Source organism: Ranitomeya imitator, chromosome 5 (assembly GCF_032444005.1).
Source record: "Ranitomeya imitator isolate aRanImi1 chromosome 5, aRanImi1.pri, whole genome shotgun sequence".
NCBI lineage: Eukaryota > Metazoa > Chordata > Amphibia > Anura > Dendrobatidae > Ranitomeya > Ranitomeya imitator.
This window is the reverse complement of record NC_091286.1, coordinates 289,680,213-289,699,139: the sequence shown is the minus strand read 5'-3', so window position 1 is coordinate 289,699,139 and position 18,927 is coordinate 289,680,213. Positions and strand designations below refer to the sequence as shown.

Genomic DNA, 18,927 nt, shown 5'->3' with positions numbered 1-18,927 from the left:
TCAGTTGACGTCGAGCTTCTTTTAAATACATATCAGTAGGCCAAAGGACAATGTTTCCGCCCTTATCGGCCTCCTTTATAATAAAGGACGTATTTTCTTTAAGCCTAGTCAAAATCTGCCTTTCTCTGGTACCCAGGTTTTCACCTTGATATTTATTGAGCTGAAGTCTAGCCACATCCTGACTTACCATGTCATAAAAGATTTGGATAGCTGGAGATACTGCAAAAGATGGCGTGATCTGTGAGGGTAAGTGCCAAGACTTCTGACCATCCCAGGCAGCTGAACACTCATTTTCTTCCAGGAGTTGTAAAAGGTCACTAAAAACCTGTCTCTCATCCTGCGGTAGGGAGTCAACAATAGAAGGCTGATGATACATAAGTTTGAATACCAGTTTTCTGCAAAATAAATACACATCCTTAATAAGGGTGAACTTATCCAGCCTATTCATGGGAGAAAAGGACAAACCCAATGACAATACACGCCTTTCCTCGTCTGTCAAGGCATATTCCGACAGATTTATGATTTGCAAGTTACCTGCATCATTAATGTCCGTCCCTAAGGCTGCTTCCTCCTGTTGTGCCTCAGTGATCTCTTGTAGGTCGGGGACCATGCTTGATACCTCCGTCCCTTTTTCTTTGGATTTGGCTGATTTCCGGCGACCTCTTCTATTGCGCTTTCTTGATCGCTTGCGCCTGAGGATAAAAAAATCGCTAGTGGAGGTGTCCCCAGCGGCCATAGGGGAAGGGATCTTTTTATGATGTTCTTGGCCGTCAAATCTCCTGAACCGACCCTGATGTGTCCATCTAAAAATCTGCTGGTTGTCAAAATCACTTTTATCACGAAGGAACTTCCTCCTTTTCTTTTGCATGATATCATTCTCCAAAGTTTCAATAGTCTCTTTTAGTTTAAGCTGAAATGGCAGAACCACACTGTTTGCATCTAAAGTACCAAGCTGTGACTCCTTTTCTTTAATGCTCTCCTTCAGTTTCTCCATGAGCTTCCAGTCATGGTCAATCAATAGATTGATTAAAATGGAGGAACATTTCAGGAGTCCAGCTTCCCAAATATCTTTAAAGTCCTTATCCGCCTCCCATGCTGGAAAAATTTTAACTCTCAAGCCCCTTGGGAAAATGCCTAATCTGTTATACTCTTCCAAACTCTTGGCGTTCCACCACGTTCTTGTGAGTAATTTATGTAGGTGAGTAATCTCAGAACATAGGGTGGTAACTAGTGTTGAGCATTCCGATACCGCAAGTATCGGGTATCGGCCGATACTTGCGGTATCGGAATTCCGATACCGAGATCCGATACTTTTGTGGTATCGGGTATCGGTATCGGATCAATAGGGATGTGTAAAATAAAGAATTAAAATAAAAAATATTGATATGCTCACCTCTCCGGCGGCCCCTGGACATCACACTGGTAACCGGCCGGCTTCTTTGTTTAAAATGAGCGCGTTTAGGACCTGCGAATGACGTCGCGGCTTCTGATTGGTCGCGTGCCGCCCATGTGAACGCCACACGACCATTCAGAAGCCGCGACGTCATTCTCATTCACTAAACTCCTAATTCTAGGAATTAAGGACCTGCGAATGACGTCACGGCTCAGCACTAGTACAACAAAAAACATCCTCAGCTTGACCCCTCCATGCCAACTCCCTAGTCTCCAAATTCATGATGAACACCAAAACAGAGAAACACTAAACAACGAAAAAACCTAAAAAAAATAACACATCTAATAACATAACCAATAGCAATAATTTCAAGGCAAATACTTATGTGCCAACACTCCACTAGAAACACCAGTTGACGAACCAACAGGCCAAAACAGAATGTAGATAAAATGAAAAAAGGCGGAGGGCACCACTAAATATATATCTAAATAATTATAAACTGGGGCTCACCATGGACTTGACAAACTAAAATAAGACCAAGAGAAAGAAAAGATCATGTCCATAGAGATGGGAGCACCTCAGACAAATATCAAAAATACAAAGTTTTTATTATTGATCAGCATAACAATATACCACACAAAAAAATATACAAACAGTGGTTTATCCCCACATATTGGGTATCAACGTACTCAGGACAAATTGTACAACAACGTTTGGGGTCCATTTTCTCCTGTAACCCTTGGTAAAATAAAACAAATTGGAGCTGAAATAAATTTTGTGTGAAAAAAAGTTAAATGTTCATTTTTATTTAAACATTCCAAAAATTCCTGTAAAACACCTGAAGGGTTAATAAACTTCTTGAATGTGGTTTTGAGCACCTTGAGGGGTGTAGTTTTTAGAATGGTGTCACACTTGGGTATTTTCTATCATATAGACCCCGCAAAATGACTTCAAATGAGATGTGGTCCCTAAAAAAAATGGTGTTGCAAAAATGAGAAATTGCTGGTCAACTTTTAACCCTTATAACTCCCTAACAAAAAAAAATTTTGGTTCCAAAATTGTGCTGATGTAAAATAGACATGTGGGAAATGTTACTTATTAAGTATTTTGCATGACATATCTCTGTGATTTAAGGGTAGAAAAATTCAAAGTTGGAAAATTGCGAAATTTTCAAAATTTTCACCAAATTTCCGTTTTTTTCACAAATAAACGCAAGTTATATCGAATAAATTTTACCACTACCATGAAGTACAATACGTCACGAGAAAACAATGTCAGAATCGCCAAGATCCGTTGAAGCGTTCCAGAGTTATAACCTCATAAAGGGACAGTGGTCAGAATTGTAAAAATTGGCCCGGTCATTAACGTGCAAACCACCCTCGGGGCTTAAGGGGTTAATATTGCTAACCTATCATTAGGTCATTGCTATTAGTTTGGTGCAGGTCTGGCTCCCAGTACCCCCACAAAGTCTCTGGAATGATTTTAAAATATTTAGGATGAGAACCTTGATATTTTACCCTACTTTTACATATTTTATTAATTTTATTACTGCAGATCTTCTTAAAGGGAAACTTTGGACAAAGGGAAAGAGTGATTCCTCTTCAAGAAATATACACCTTCTTAAATGGAAACTGTCAGCAGGATTCCACCCCAAGCTATTTATATGTGCATGTAGCACTTTCAATGACAAGTCCATCAATACCATTACATGGCCAGGTCAATCCTCTGTTACTGAGAAATCTACATTTGAATTGATATGCAAATGGGACTCTAGATCTAAAGCATTTGTTACTCCAGCTCTAGTCCATGTTCTGTACCATTTCCTCTTTCTTTACTCACAGCTCCTTTGTCTGAAGTCACCAAATAGAGCCTGTCAGCCAAGCTGTAGGGGCAGTGCTAGGTAGGGAATAGAGCTGGAGTGACAGAGGCTTCAGATCTAGAGCTCAATTTGCAAATCAATTCAAATGCTGATTTCTCAGTAATGGAATAACAGACCGGCCATGGAAAGATATTGCTGGACTAGTCTTTGAAAGCGCTACATGCGCATATAAATTGTTTGGGGTATGAAATTGTGCTGACAGATTGTCTTTAACTATGTCCCAATGCATCTATTATGCAGCATCGCAATAATTTTACCTAAAAATCTGTCTCCAGGGTAACGGACAACCAACCCTTTGTATTCAGGTCCAGAAATCTTACATCTGTCCTCTACTTTTTTCTAACCCACCGAATGTATGTTAGCTTAAATTTGGAAACAGATGAAACTGACTGCAGGATATGATGACTGCAGGATGAGACTACGCAGGGTTTGCTCGTTGATGCAAAAGTCTATACAGTGGGTACGGAAAGTATTCAGACCCCTTTAAATTTTTACTCTTTGTTTCATTGCAGCCATTTGGTAAATTCAGAAAAGTTCATTTTTTTCTCATTAATATACACTATGCACCCCGTCTTGACTGAAAAAAAAACAGAAATGTAGACATTTTTGCAAATTTATGAAAAATGGGGGTGCATAGTGTACATTAATGAGAAAAAAATAAACTTTTTTGAATTTACCAAGTGGCTGCAATGAAGCAAAGAGTTAAAAATTTAAAGGGGTCTGAATACTTTCCGTACCCACTGTATAAGAGGTGTTAGAACCTGTTACAAAGATGTTTCGTGTTCCATACTGGAATAATATAAAAGCAAGATGATTGCAAAGATACATAGCCTTTCCTTTTCTGCTGTGTGCTATTATTGTATATGTAACCCACTTTAACAAACATGCATACAATTTGTACATTCTGGCAGAGAAATAACAAGTACTATTTTTTGCTTAGGTGCCCAAACCATTATTCATTGTCAATTAATGGCAATGAGGCAAAATTTCGTTGTAATTTTGTTTTACTTACCCTGAAATCAAATGGATGCCAGCTTCACCAGCCTGTGAAGAATTAGCAAGTTTAAACAAGTAATCAAAAGTTTCTTTGAACCAGTCTCTCTGTTGATGAAGTGGCGTGTCTTAACGAAACAGAATGGAAAATCATAAATACAAATTACTTAATAACAGGGGGTTAAGTTTTCATATTTAATGCACGTCGCTTCTAAAGTATTTCGCAATAGTTAGTATATCAATTTTATTACATATACTCAAACTACCAACTAGAGTGGTAAAATGTTCTAATTCTTTATGATCGTACATTTGCTAGTTTTGGTTTAGTGACAATGCAACTACCTCTTTCTGTTAATAAATGAGCTGTGCTTCATGTAACTTTGAAGCCATTTCTCAAATGTGTCAGAATTAGTGATGAGCGAATATACTCGGTACTCGAGATTTCCCGAGCGCGCTCGGGTGTCCTCCGAGTATTTGTAAGTACTCGGAGATTTAGTTTTCATCGCCGCAGCTGAATAATTTACATCTGTTAGCCAGCATAAGTACATGTGGGGATTCCCTAGCAACCAGGCAACCCCCACATGTACTTATGCTGGCTAACAGGTGTAAATCATTCAGCTGCGGCGATGAAAACTAAATCTCTGAGTACTTACAAATAGTCTGAGGACCCCCGAGCGTGCTCGGGAAATCTCGAGTACCGAGTATATTCGCTCATCACTAGTCAGAATAAGTGATGCAGGGGCTATTTTTCACTGTCTTTAGAGCCTGGCTTACGCTGGCTCTACTTTGCAGCCAGGTGCTCTTGAGCATTGTTTTTATTGGTGTAATCACCATAGAGCCAAAACACGTTAACTTGAAGAATAACCGCTGTTTTATTATTTTTTCATAAATTAATAGAACACGTCAAAATAAGAAACTTCTTTCTCCTCCAAAACTGATTAATTTTCAAAATTCCCAATTTACAGATAAAATCTTTCACCCCTTCCCGACTAGGACATATGGATAAGCCATGGCGATTTTGCATGATCAGCAATTCTGACAGCTGACACTCGGCTTTCACTGCCAGGAGCGATGCCCACGCCACCCTCCTGGCAGTTTAGCCTCCTAAGTGCTGCAATCAATATCAATTGCAGCATTTAGAAGGCAATGAAAGAGTGGGGGCTCCTTCTCCCCTCCGATCGGCGCTAAGCGACGTCACGTGAGGGGCTGATTGTTGCCATAATGACCAGTCATCGTTATGACGACACGAGCTCTAAAACCGTCCCATTAGTTAACCTCTTCAGTGACCCCTTAACTAAAAATGGAATAAAATGTAATAAAAAAATGAATGTAAATAAAAATGGTATAGCTGAAAATGATATCTTGTCCCGCAAAAAAACAAGCTACGATACAGCTACATCAGCAAAAAAAAAATTATAGCTCTCGGAATAAAACAATGCTATAAAATAGTTTTTATTGTGTAAAAGTGCCAAAAATATACAAAATGTAAACGTGGTATCGCTGTAATCGTGCTGACCCGAAAAATAAACCTGCCTTATCAATTTTACCACACGCGGAACGGCATAAAAAAAAATCCTGAATTGCTGGTTTTTGTTCATTCTGCCTCCCAAAAATCACAATTGAAAGTGATCAAAAAATGTAATGCCTGAAAATGGTACCACTAAAAATGTCAACTTTTCCTGCAAAAAGAAGCCTTGACATAACTGTTGGCAGAAATATGGAGAAATTATAGCTCTCAAAATATGGCGATGCAAAAACTAGTTTTTTTTTTAAAGTGTTTTTAGTGTGTGACAGCAGCCAAACAGAAAAAAATCTATATAAATCTGCTATTGCTGTAATCGCACAGACCCGAAGAATAAAGTCATCTAATCACTTATACCTAATATCTAATAAAACCAATTCTTCACCTGCTGCTGATTTGTTCATTCTGTCTCCCACAGATTGCAGTAAGGCTCTGCTCACATTTATCTTGCGCAGTAACACTTAGCGCTTACACTGGGCTTTTCATGAAAATCTCTGAAACATGCGATTCAGACGGAACCCCCTATGGAAAATTTGCTATAATGAGGCTGATGGAGTCGCTTTGGACATTGTCTGGCATAAGATCTGACAGTGTCTGTCTTTTTAGGATTGCATAAAAGTGCAGTCGGCGACAGTTTTGTGCACCTCTGAAAAGGACACCGCTGAACAGAGGTCAGACAGAGTCCAGAGTAAATCTGCTGCCTCATTATAGTGAATGGATCCCTTGGAAGTTTCATCTGAATCATGTCATTCGGAGATTTAGATGAAAACCCCGATGTAAGTGCTCAGCGTAGAGTGACGGATAAATGTGATCCAAAATGTTATGTAAAATGTTCCCAATAAAAGCTTCAACTCAATCCACAAAAAAAGCAAGTCCCCACTCAGGTCCGTCATCTGTTAATGAAAATATAGGGGGCTTCCACGTTATTGGTAGTACAAAGGTTCTGGAAAAGCACTATGGCTTCTCACCCCCCCAAATAAATCCAGTGAATTCTGCACTCCCAAATCCAAATGCCCTCTTCCGTTCTGAAACCCACAGAGTGCCTAAACCACATTTAGCGTCCACATGTTTGGCATTTCTGTAGTGATGAAAGCCCACCTAATTTATGGTTGCATGTCTTCAGAAGCACGACCTGGGCATAACATACTGGGCACTACAGTGTACAGGCACTACAATGTACGGGCACTACAATAGTAGATTTGCAATTTTCACTCAGCAACATGCACTGCTGTTTGCTTTCAGAAAACACTCATGCAGTCAAATAATCACTGCACCTATAGATAAATTTCCAAAGGAATATCCAAAGGAATATAATTTCCAAAATGGGGTCACTTGAGGTATTCTGCTCTTCTAGCACTTAGGGGCTCTGTATATGGAACCTGCAAACTATTGTAGCAAAATCTGTGTTTCAGGAGGCAAATAGCGCTTTGTCCCAAGTCTCACCATGTGGCTATGCAGTACTGTGTAGCCACATATGGGGTATTTCCACGTTCAGCAAAAATTGTGGGACAAATTTTTGTTGCCATTTTTACCCATTTACCCTTGAAAATGTAAAATCTGGATCTAAAACAAAAAGTTTGTGGTAAAAATATATTATTTTTTCTTCACTGACAAGGGTATAAAATTCTGTGACACATCCAAGGTGTCAATATGATCACTGCACCTTTAGATGAATTCATTGACAAGTGTACTTTGTAAAATGGGATCACTTATGGGGGGTCTGCTTTTCTGGCACCTCAGGAGCTCTCCCAGTGGGTCATGACCCTCACAAACCATAACAGTAAAATCTGCACTAAATTATGGCACATCTTCCCTTCTGAGTTTTTCACTGTGCCTCAAACATAGTTCCCGATTTCATGTAAGCCATTAGCGCACTCACAAGAAATTGCACAACAAACTGAGAGATCCATTTTTTGCTATTAGCCTTTATAAAACAACATTTTAGAGGTATAAATGTAATTATTCTTTCTTCATGGTATACATTTCTGTGAGGCACATGTGGTGTCAATATGCTGACTGCACCCCTTGATGAATTCATTTAGAGGTGTAGTTTGTAAAATGACGGGTTCCTCAGAGGCTCTGCCAAAGTGACACGGTATCCTCAAACCATTCCAGCAAAATTGAACTCCAATATGGCGCTTCTACCCTACTAAGCATTGCACTGGGCCTCAAAAGTAGTTTTCAACCACATATGAGATATCAATGTACGCAGGAGAAATTGCACAACAAATTGTATGGTCCATTTTGCTTCTGTTACCCTTGTGAAAACTAAATATTTGGGGCAAAACTAACAGGTGGCAAAAATGCATTTTTTCATTTTCACAGATCAACATTATACATTTCTGTGAAGCACCTGGGGGTTCAAAGTACTCATCTTACATCTAGATAAATTCATTGAGGGGTTTAGTTTCCAAAATGGTATAAGTAATGGGGGTTTCCACTGTTTAGGCAGTGACTCTCCAAACCCGACATAACGTCTGCTAATGATTCCAGCAAATTTTGCGTTTGTAAAGTCTAATGGCACTCTTTGCCTTCCGAGCCCTGCCTACACATAAGGGGTATCATCGTACTCAGGAGATATTACAGAACAAATTTTATGATGCCTTTTTTCCTGTCACCCTTGTGAAAATTCAACATTTGGGGCTAAAAGAAAATTTTTGTGGGAAAAAAATTGATATTTTATTTTCATGGCTATATGTTATAAACTTCTGTAAAACACACTGGGGTTCAAGGTGCTCACCACACATCTAGATTCATTCCTTGAGGGGTCGTTTCCAGAATGGGGTAACTTGTGGGGGGTTCCCACTGATTAAGCAAATCAGGAGCTCTCAAATTGTGATATGGCGTCCGCTCTCGATTCCAGCCATTTTGGGGTTCAAGAAGTCAAACATTGCTCCTTCTCTTCCAAGCCCTGCCATGCAGCCAAACAGTAGTTCTACTCCACATATGGTGTATACTCAGGAGACATTGCACCACAAATGTTTGTGTCCATTTTCTCCTGTTACTTTTGTGAATATAAAAAATTGGGTGCTAAGCAAAATTTTTGTGAAAAAAAAGTAAAATGTTCATTTTTTACTTCCACAATGCAGTAATTTATGCGAGGCACCTGAAGGGTTAATAAACTTCTTGAATGTGGTTTTGAGGACTTTTTGAGAGAATTGTGTCACTTTTGGGTATTTTCTGTTACATAGGCGCAACAAAGTCACTTCAAATGTCATGTGATCCCTAAAAAATGGTTTTGCAAAGTTTGTTGGAAAAATTAGAAATTGATGATTAATAGTGATGAGCAAGCACTAAAATGCTTGGGTGCTCATTGCTTGGGTCAAGCAATTTGTAATACTCGGGTACTTGAAAGAGCAAAGAGCCCAATGTAAGTCTGGGGGAAACCCGAGAACTTTTACCGCGATCCCCCCCAGAGGCTCCTGTTAAGGTCTAGAAACGTCTGATAATGATGAAAACAGTGCTCAAATGACATGGGAACATCTTGGGGAATGCCCCTGGAAGCATTTCTGACTCCCAGGTCACAGCTTTGAGCAATGTTGTCAGAGTCTTACGCCATTTTTACAGGCGCACCCAAAAACTTACAAAAATGAAACCAAAATGGATTTTCTTGGGAAATATGTTAATGAACATCCTTTCCAGGGTAATAAATTATATATAAGGCAAAATAATTAACCCCCAAAAAATGTTCCTCCACCACTAGGGCTATGTTCACACATAGCATTTTTGATGCATTTTTCAACTTGAGCATTTGCTTTCAACCAATACAAATGCATTCACTGGGAAATATCATTGTAACATTTAATAACCCTAGCTGGCCATGTCATGTGTGACACATCATCAGACACATCTTGTTTCATTTATGAAGGAAGGACTCTGAAAGTCACAAAGCCTATTTTTATAGTGGTATCAGGTGGCATTAATATTCTAAAAGGGCCATTATTATACAGTGGGTCTCCTATACTGTTATTGCCTATGCAGCGAGAGGCTGGGCTGCCAAAAAGTAGGACGCACCCCAATACCTCTTTACCGAGATATACAGGATGTTTCCATTATAAGAAAGTGGGTCTCTCATAGTGTTTGCCTATGCATTGAATGCAAGGCCTACCCTGCCCCAAAGTTACAGCCACCCCAATAAGCCTTTGAGATCACGTACTGGATGGCCACAGGAAAACCAAGTTCACATTATTCATTTGGTACTGCCATACTGTTTGCTTATGCATTGAATGCAAGGCCTACCATGCTCCAAAGTTACAGCCACCCCAATAAGCCTTTAAGCCCACATACTGGATGGCCACAGGAAAAGCAAGTTCACATTATTCATTTAGTACTGCCGTGCTGTTTGCTTATGCATTGAATGCAAGGTCTGCCCTGCCCCAAAGTTACAGGCACCCCAATAAGCCTTTGAGCCCTCGTACTGGAATGCCACAGGAAAGGCAAGTTCATTAGGTGTTGCCATACTGTTTGCTTATGCATTGAATGCAAAGCCTGCCCTGCCCCAAAGTTACACGCTCCCCAATAAGCCTTTGAGCCCACGTACTGGATGGCCACATGAAACCTAAGTTCCCATTTTTTTCATTCGGTACTGCCATATTGTTAGCCTATGCATCGCATGCAAGGCCTGCCCTGCACCAAAGTAACACGCACCCCAATAAGCCTTGCAAGAGACATGGAGGTGGGCCTCCTGAAAACAATGTTCCCAATATTAGGAAGTGGGTCTCCCATAGTGTTTGCCTATGCAGTGAATGCAAGGTCTGCAAAAAATTAGGAGGCACTCCAATGCCCCGTGAAAGAGATGTGGAGGACGGCCTAATAAAAAATGTTCCTATTATAAAGAAGCGGGTCTCCTATACTTGTAATGCCCATACACTATACACTAGAGTATGGGCTGGCAAATATTTTTCCCTGGGGGGGTACACATTTTTTTAAATGTAATTAGTTATTGGTATCATAAACACCTTTGCCAAAAAATAGAGTGACTGTTGCATCACAGAATACGTTGACCCTGGTGTTCTAGTGTTGGTGTCTGAAGAGACCTGGGGTGTACACATTTTTTTTAAAATCATTTACAGGCATCATAAACACCCTTGCCAAAAAATAGTGACTTTTGCATCATGGAATACGTTCACCGTGGTGTTCTAGTGGTGGTGTCTGAAGAGACGTGGAAGATGTCCTCCTATGAATCTATTCCCAATTTAAAGGAGCGGGTCTCCTATGTTTGGAATGCCCATACACTTTTATGGGCTGACAAACATTTCCCTCTGGGGGGTACACATTTTTTTTAATTTAATTATTTACGGGTATCATAAACACCCTTGCCAAAAGATAGAGTGACTGTTGCATCACGGAATATGTTCTCACTCTTGTTCTAGTGGTGGTGTCTGAAGAGACGTGGAGGATGCCCTCCTTAGAATCTATTCCCAATTGAAAGGAGCGGGTCTCCTATATTTGGAATGCCCATACACTAAGTGTATTGGCTGACAAACATTTCACCCTGGGGGGTACACATTTTTTTTAATTTAACTATTTACGTTCATCATAAACACCCTTGCCAAAAAATAGAATGACTGTTGCATCACAGAATACGTTGACCCTGGTGTTCTAGTGATGGTGTCTGAAGAGACGTGGAGGATGTCCTCCTAAGAATCTATTCCCAATTTAAAGGAGCGGGTCTCCTATATTTGGAATGCCCATACACTAAGTGTATTGGCTGACAAACATTTCACCCTAGGGGGTACACATTTTTTTTTAAATTATTTACGGGCATCATAAACACCCTTGCAAAAAAATAGAGTGGCTGTAGCATCACGGAACAGGTTGACCCTGGTGTTCTAGTGGTGGTGGATGATGAGGATGAGGAGAAGGAGGAGGATAACACCAAATAGCCAATATCAGGAAGCGTATACCCATGTGTGGGTGTGAAGAGGTGCATGGGAATACACCTCCCCAAAAAAACACTGTATTGGAGGTTATGTTTCGCTATTATCATTCGGTGCTGTAGAGAAGTCTGGCCCAATCCAGCCCTAGTTCATTTTTAGAAGAGCCAGCCTGTCAGCATTTTCAGTTGACAGGCGGATGCGCTTATCAGTTATAATTAGTGATGAGCGAATATACTCGTTACTCGAGATTTCCTGAGCACGCTCGGGTGTCCTCCGAGTATTTTTTAGTGCTCGGAAATTTACTTTTTATTGCTGCAGCTGAATGATTTACATCTGTTAGCCAGCATAATTACATGTGGGGATTCTCTAGCAACCAGACAACCCCACCAGGTACTGATGCTGACTAACAGATGTAAATCCTTCAGCTGCGGCAATGAAAACTAAATTTCCGAGCACTAAAAAATACTCGGAGGACACCCGAGCGTGCTCGGGAAATCTCGAGTAACGAGTATATTCGCTCAGCACTAGTTATAATTCCACCAGCAGCACTAAAATCCCGCTCTGACAAAATGCTAGCTGCAGGGCAGGCCAGGACCGGACCTCCAAGGTGTAGAGAGCCAGTTTATGCCATGTGTCCAGCTTGGATACCCAATAATTAAAAGGCACAGAGGAATCACGGAGGACATTGGTACGGTCAGCAAGGTACTCCCTCAGCATCTTCCAAAACATTGCACTCCTTGTAACAGTACCCCTTGCCTCTGTGCCAGGGCAATGGGAGGGTCTGAGAAAACTCTCCCAGAAATTTGCCAGTGTTCCCCTGCCTCTGCTGGACTGGATTTGTGTCTTTTTTCACCTGTACTCTGTGGTTGTCCAACGAACTATGACATCTGCTGCCAGTGTTCTCAGATGGGATTTTTTTTAGTAATTCCGCAACAAGAGCCCTCTGGTACTGCACCATTTTAGTAGACCTGTCTGCCTGTGGAAGAAGAGACTGAAAGTTCTCCTTGTAGCGTGGGTCTAGAAGTGTCACCAACCAGTAATGAATGTCACCGAAAATTTTCATAATGCGAGGGTCACGGGAAAGGCAGCGCAACATAAAGTCAGCCATGCGTGCCAGACTGCTAACAGGCAAGACTTCCATGTCCTCCCTGTCTTTAGGCCATCCATGCTGAACAGACGGTATGACAGTTGTGTTTGTAGTACCATCTATAGCGCATGAAGTAGCTCCCGTTCTTCCTCCTCATTGTCTACCAATCCACCTTGGGACGACATGAGGCTGGGCTGTGTGTAATCACCTTGTATGGCTCCTTGCTCCTTGTCCTCATGCTCTGCCTGCAATGCATCCTCTTTCATTGTGAGCAGAGAACTTTTCAGAATGCAGAGAAGCGGGATTGTGACGCTAATTATGGTGTTATCATCGCTCACCATCTTGGTGGAGTCCTCAAAGTTTTGTAGGATGGTACATATGTCTGACATCCATGTCCACTCCTGAGGTCTTATGTTTGGAGTCTGAACTGAATAACGATGGCCTTTTTGATGCTGGCAGTCAACAACTGCCCTCTTCGGCTCACAAATACTTTCCAACATATGCAGTGTAGAGTGGGGACATCACACACCAGTCAGTGAACCGGAAGCGGAAAACGCTGCTGAAATAACGCAAGGGCGGCTCAAGCTGTAGCTGACTTTCTAAAATGGGCAAACAGGCGGCGTACTTACACAGGCGGTGTACTTTCACAAGCAGATCCGGCTGCTCCAGGTAGCTTTTGAGAAACCGTTGAACGATGAGGTTGAGCACATGGGCCAGGCATGGTATGTGTGTGAGCTCACTTTGTCTCAGAGCCGCCACCAGGTTCCGGCCATTGTCACACACGACCATGCATGGCTGTAGGTTCAGTGGTGTCAGCTACAAATCTGACTGCTCTTTCAGAGCTGTCCACAACTCTTCAGCATTGTACGGTTCGTCACCTAAGCAGATTAGCTTCAGCACAGCCTGTTGCTGCTTGGCTGAGGCAGTGCTGCAGTGCTTCCAGCTTGTGACTGATGTGCTCATTTCAGAGATGGAGGCTGAAGACGAGGAGGAAGAGGAGGAGGTGCAGGAGTTGTAGACTGTGGGGGCATCCCTGATTGACGTAGGGCCCGCAATCCTCAGAGTCGAGAGGATGTGTTCCATCCCGAGGTCCGACTGGGTCCCGGCTTCCACTATGTTAACCCAGTGTTCCGTCAGTGAAATGTACCATCCCTGCCCACAAGCACTTGTCCACGTGTCCGTGGTTAGGTGGATTTTCCCAGTAACAGCATTGTTGAGGTCACAGTTAATGTTGTGGGACACGTGCTGGTGTAATGCCAATACAGCACACCGGGAGAAATTGTGGCAGCTGGGGACTGAGAACCTTGGAATGGCCACCGCCATCAGGTTGTGGAAAGCTTCCGTCTCCATGAGCCTAAAAGGCAACATTTCGACAGCAAGCAGACAAGAAATGTGTGAATTTAGCACTGTGGCCTGTGGGGCATTGGCTGTGTATTTCTGCTTGTGTTACAATGACTGGGGTATGGACAAATGAAGGCTGTGCTGGGACAAGGACATGGATGTGCTTGATGATGGTGCTAGTAGACTGTGGGCAACGACAGGTGCAGGGCACAAGGCATCTTCGCATGCACTGTGGACTGGGGTTTGGCTTGCACACACAACAGTGGAAGAAGCAATGGTGTCACCCACAGACACTGTTCCTGGAGCCTGGGGTTCGGCTCACAAAGTTGGGTGCTTTGCTGCCATGTGCCTGAACATGCTGGTGGTGGTCAGGCTGGTAGTTTTGCTACCTCTGCTGATGCGTGCATGGCAGGTGGTACAAATGGCCTGTTTGGGGTTATCTGCAGAGTCTTTAAAAAACAACCAGGCTTGGTAAGACCTCACAGTTGGAATGGCAACTTCCGTCATGTTGGTGTTACGGGGAACGGATGCCCGCCTTCTGTCTGCGACCACCACACTGCTTCTTCCTGCCTGTTGGGGTGCTATGCCTCCTTCCCCATGTGTGCTGCTGTCCTCGCTCAGCATGTCCTCCTGCCAGGTTGGGTCAGCTACTATATCATCCACCACCTTGTCTTCCACATCCATATCCTGGTCCTCCTCCTTGCTTTTTGGCAATTGTGTCTCATCATCATCCACCTCTTGTGACACTTTCCCACTGTTGCCTTCTTGTGACCATGGCTGCTCAAATATTTGGGCATCGCTACATGCAATCTCATCTTCCCCACTTCAAGTAGACTGGCCGAGAGTCCTGAATCTACAAATGGAAAAGTGAACAGCTCCTCGGAGTGTCGAAGCGTGGCATCAGTTGTCTCCGGGCCCTCGGCATGGTGGGAGGAAGGAGGATCAGGGTGAGTAATATGCGGTCCAGACTCATGGCTACTCAGACTTGAACATGTGGTAGACGTGGTGGTGGTGGCAAAGTGACTTGAAGTATTATCCACTATCCAACCAACAACCTTTTAACACTGCTCTGGGTTCAATAGTGGCTGCGGTACCCCAGTAATTGGGACAGGAAGGTCGAGCGAGAAGATGTGGGTGTTTGTTGTGGCTCACTTTCAGCTTGCCCACGGCCTCAGTCTCTGCATGCACCATCAGCATCACGTCCACTTCCCCATCCCTTGCCACGCGCCTTGCCCTTTTTAAATGGACTACTAAAATATTTTCCACGTTCACTACAAATGGCTGAATTTGGAGCAAACTTATATGTGATCAGTGTGTGTGTGTATAAACCACAGTTTACATGATCTGGAATGTAGGTAATTGTTTTTTAAACTGTTAATAACTAGGGTAAGACACAGCATAACCTGCTCAAAGGAGACCTCCAATGCCACAATTTTTAGGCCACAGATAGATCTGGCGTTTGACGAAGATACCTTACTGTTCAATATGTGGCCTGTATTTTTAAATTTTTTACCCCAAACTAGTCTATTGAAGTAGAGTAAGACACAGCAAGAAAATGGGAATGTAGCCCTGAAATGCCACAATTTGTAGCCCACAGATAGATCAGGTGTCTGATGGAGATACCACACTGTTCAATATGTGGCCTGTATGTTTGTTTTTTTACCGAAAAATACTGTATAGAATTACGCTAAGACATGGCGAAAAAGGAGAGTGTAGGCCTGAAATGCCACAATTTGTAGGCCACAATAGATCAGGCTTCTGACGGAGATAGCACACTGTTAAATATGTGGCCTGGACTTTTTTTTTGCCCTCCAAAACTGTGTCAGTAATGACACTACAAAAGAATTATTTGGAGGACTAAAATTGTTAAATATTTAGTGCAATGATATGCGATGTGTGTGACGGACAAAACACAGTGTTAAATATATGAACTGTAGCTAAATATTTTTTGGGCAGCTAAATATTTTTTGGGCAGCTAAATATTTTTTTATCAACTAAATATTTTTTGAGCAGCTAAATATTTTTTTTTATCAGCTAAATATTTTCTGAGCAGCTACAATTTTTTTGGCAGATAAATATTTTTTGGGCAGCTAAATATTTTTTTGCCAGCTAAATCTTTTTTGGGCAGCTAAATATTTTTTTGAGCAGATAAATATTTTTTGGGCAGATAAATATTTTTTTGGTCAGCAAAATGGTGTCAAAACATTTTATAAGACACTCTAAAAAATACTACAGTACCACAAAAAATGCCAGAATTTTCTGCGCACTCAGATGTAATGCCTGGGACGGACAAAGCCATTTAAAATTGCTGGATTTTCAAGCTGTAGTGTTAAAATGATCTGGCTGTAGTTTACATTGTCAACAAGCAAATGGAGAAAAAAAGAGGGTCTGGATTGCTTTGCAATAAAATAATCAGGATTAAGGTGCAAAAAAATATTATTCCTAGCCACTGATACCTGGAGCTAGATATACTTGTATGTAATGGGCAGCAGCAGACAGGAATGGAGCTTTTTGAGGTATGCAGTGAGATCTATATACACATATACAGTGCATGCAGGCCTTGCACTGATGTGTATATATGCACATAGACTCCCCTGCCTACCTAGCACTGCAATCTATATACCCCGTAATTAGTCCTTAAAATGACTGTTGGTTTAGCTGGATATGTGTATTCAACGATGGTAGACCCCACACTGACTAATAAAAGCACAAATCTGACCCTATCTCAGCAGCAGCTCTCCCTACACTCGCTGAGTCCGGATGTGACTGTGACGAGCAGGGCGGCGTCAGGTCTCTTATAAACCTGATGAAGCTGTGCAGCCAGCCAATCACTGCAAGACCACAACAAAGATGGCTGCGGCATTACAGTGCATGGCACACAATCCCTGCATGTTGATTGGGTCTTTAAAGAGCGCCAATCATGCAGGGCGGAGACCCGAGCTTCCGCCAAGCAAACCCGGAAATGCTCGGTGCTCGTCTAGTACCGCGAGTACAGCGATGCTCGGGCGAGTAACGAGCATTACCGAGTATGCTCGCTCATCACTAATGATTAACTTTTAACCCTTCTAACTTCCTAACAAAAAAAATTATGTTTAAGAAATAATGCTGATGTAAAGTAGATATGTGGGGAAATGTTAACTATTTTGTGTGACATTATCTGGTTTAAGGACATAAAAGTTAAAAGTTTGTAAATTGTGAAATTTTCAAAACTTTGTCCAAATTTTCAATATTTTTACAAATAAACACGTCATATTGAACAAATTTTACTACTATCATGAAGTACAATATGTCACAAAAATGAAACAGTTTCAGAATCAGTGGGATCCTTTGCAGTGTTCTAGAGTTATTACCCTATAAAGTGACACTGGTCAGAATTGTAAAATTTGGCCCGGTTATGGAGGTGAAAACTGGCTTGGGGGTGAATGGATTAATGAATACAGAACTTCCCATTACTAAAATAGATGACAGTTGGTGCTCATAAAGTTCCATGGAGAAGCGTAACTGTTGTTTCAGCAGAACTTGGCTGTGTCTGCCTCTAGCTCCTCATCCCTTACCCCAACATAGAATTTTAAAAGCACCAACTATCATCTCATATGTCAGTAATAGGAAAATTTGTCTATACGGAATACAGATTTTAGGCATTTTATCCATCCATTGATAATGGCAGATCAATCCACAAGGTGACAGAAGCAGATTTATCTTCTAAAATATATTACATTGTATTTAAATCTTTACTTGTACTATTGATTTATGAAAAAACAAAAATAAAACTCTCTCTAAAATCCATGGTGAGAAAGGGTCCAGGCCAGGTTAGAACTGCTTTAGAGCTTTGTCATTTTCCTGCAGTCCACCACCAGAGGGAGCTCAATGCATGATCTTTTTGACAACATCAAAAGTGTTCTGTGGTAGCAGTAAAAATGCCAATGCATGGAGCTTCCCTAACGGTGATGCAAGCAGATAGTTTCATAATTTATTGCATTGAGATTTATCAATGCACAGTATTTGACAGATGTCTGGTGTAAATTCAGTTTATGCCAGATAACTATCTTACTTCACAAATAGTAGGCAAGGCTTCAGTGGTATACAATGTGGCTTGTTTATATTTTTTTAAAATCAAGATTAATCAACATGCACCTAAGTGATACATCTGTTCTTTTTGCACTAGAGAGAGAAGCTTGCACACTTCTCACACAGTGCATCACTATTTACAGAGCTCCCTCTACAAAAATCTTTTCCATCAAACTTGAACTTAACAAAAAAGCCAATGCTGAGATTTGCCATAGGGCAGTGTGATTTCTGTATACAGCCCTAGCCTACAGTGTTCATTTTAGGACATGATCACATATCAAAGTCAAACATCAGAAATACTCTGTCTGATACCTGACTCTGAAACTTGATTCTGATACTTGAATTTCACATATCAAAGTCAAACATCATAAATACTTTGATGCCTGACTCTGATACCTGACTCTGATACCTGACTAAGTCAAGTATCAGACTCAAGTATCAGAATCAGGAATCAGACTCAGGTATCAGACTCTGGTATCAGAATCAGGAATCAGACTCAGGTATCAGAATCAGGAATCAGACTCAGGTATCAGAATCCGGTATCAAAGTCAGGTATCATAGTCGGGTATCATAGTCAGGTATCATAGTCAGGTATCAGACTCAGGTATCAGACTCAGGTATCAGACTCTGGTATCAGACTCTGGTATCAGACTCTGGTATCAGAATCAGGAATCAGACTCAGGTATCAGAATCCGGTATCAAAGTCGGGTATCAAAGTCAGGTATCAAAGTCAGGTATCAGACTCTGGTATCAGACTCAGGTATC

The 18,927-nt window shown here is 41.5% G+C and overlaps 1 protein-coding gene across 1 annotated transcript in view; it reads right to left on the bottom strand.

Moving 5' to 3' along the window:
• Nucleotides 1–18,927, bottom strand: part of DDO (D-aspartate oxidase) — a 94,606-nt gene that overhangs the window by 10,645 nt on the left and 65,034 nt on the right. The window contains exon 3 of the mRNA XM_069767982.1: nt 4,285–4,393. Coding sequence (XP_069624083.1) covers nt 4,285–4,393 — 109 coding nt within the window. The remainder of the gene's footprint in view (nt 1–4,284; nt 4,394–18,927) is intronic.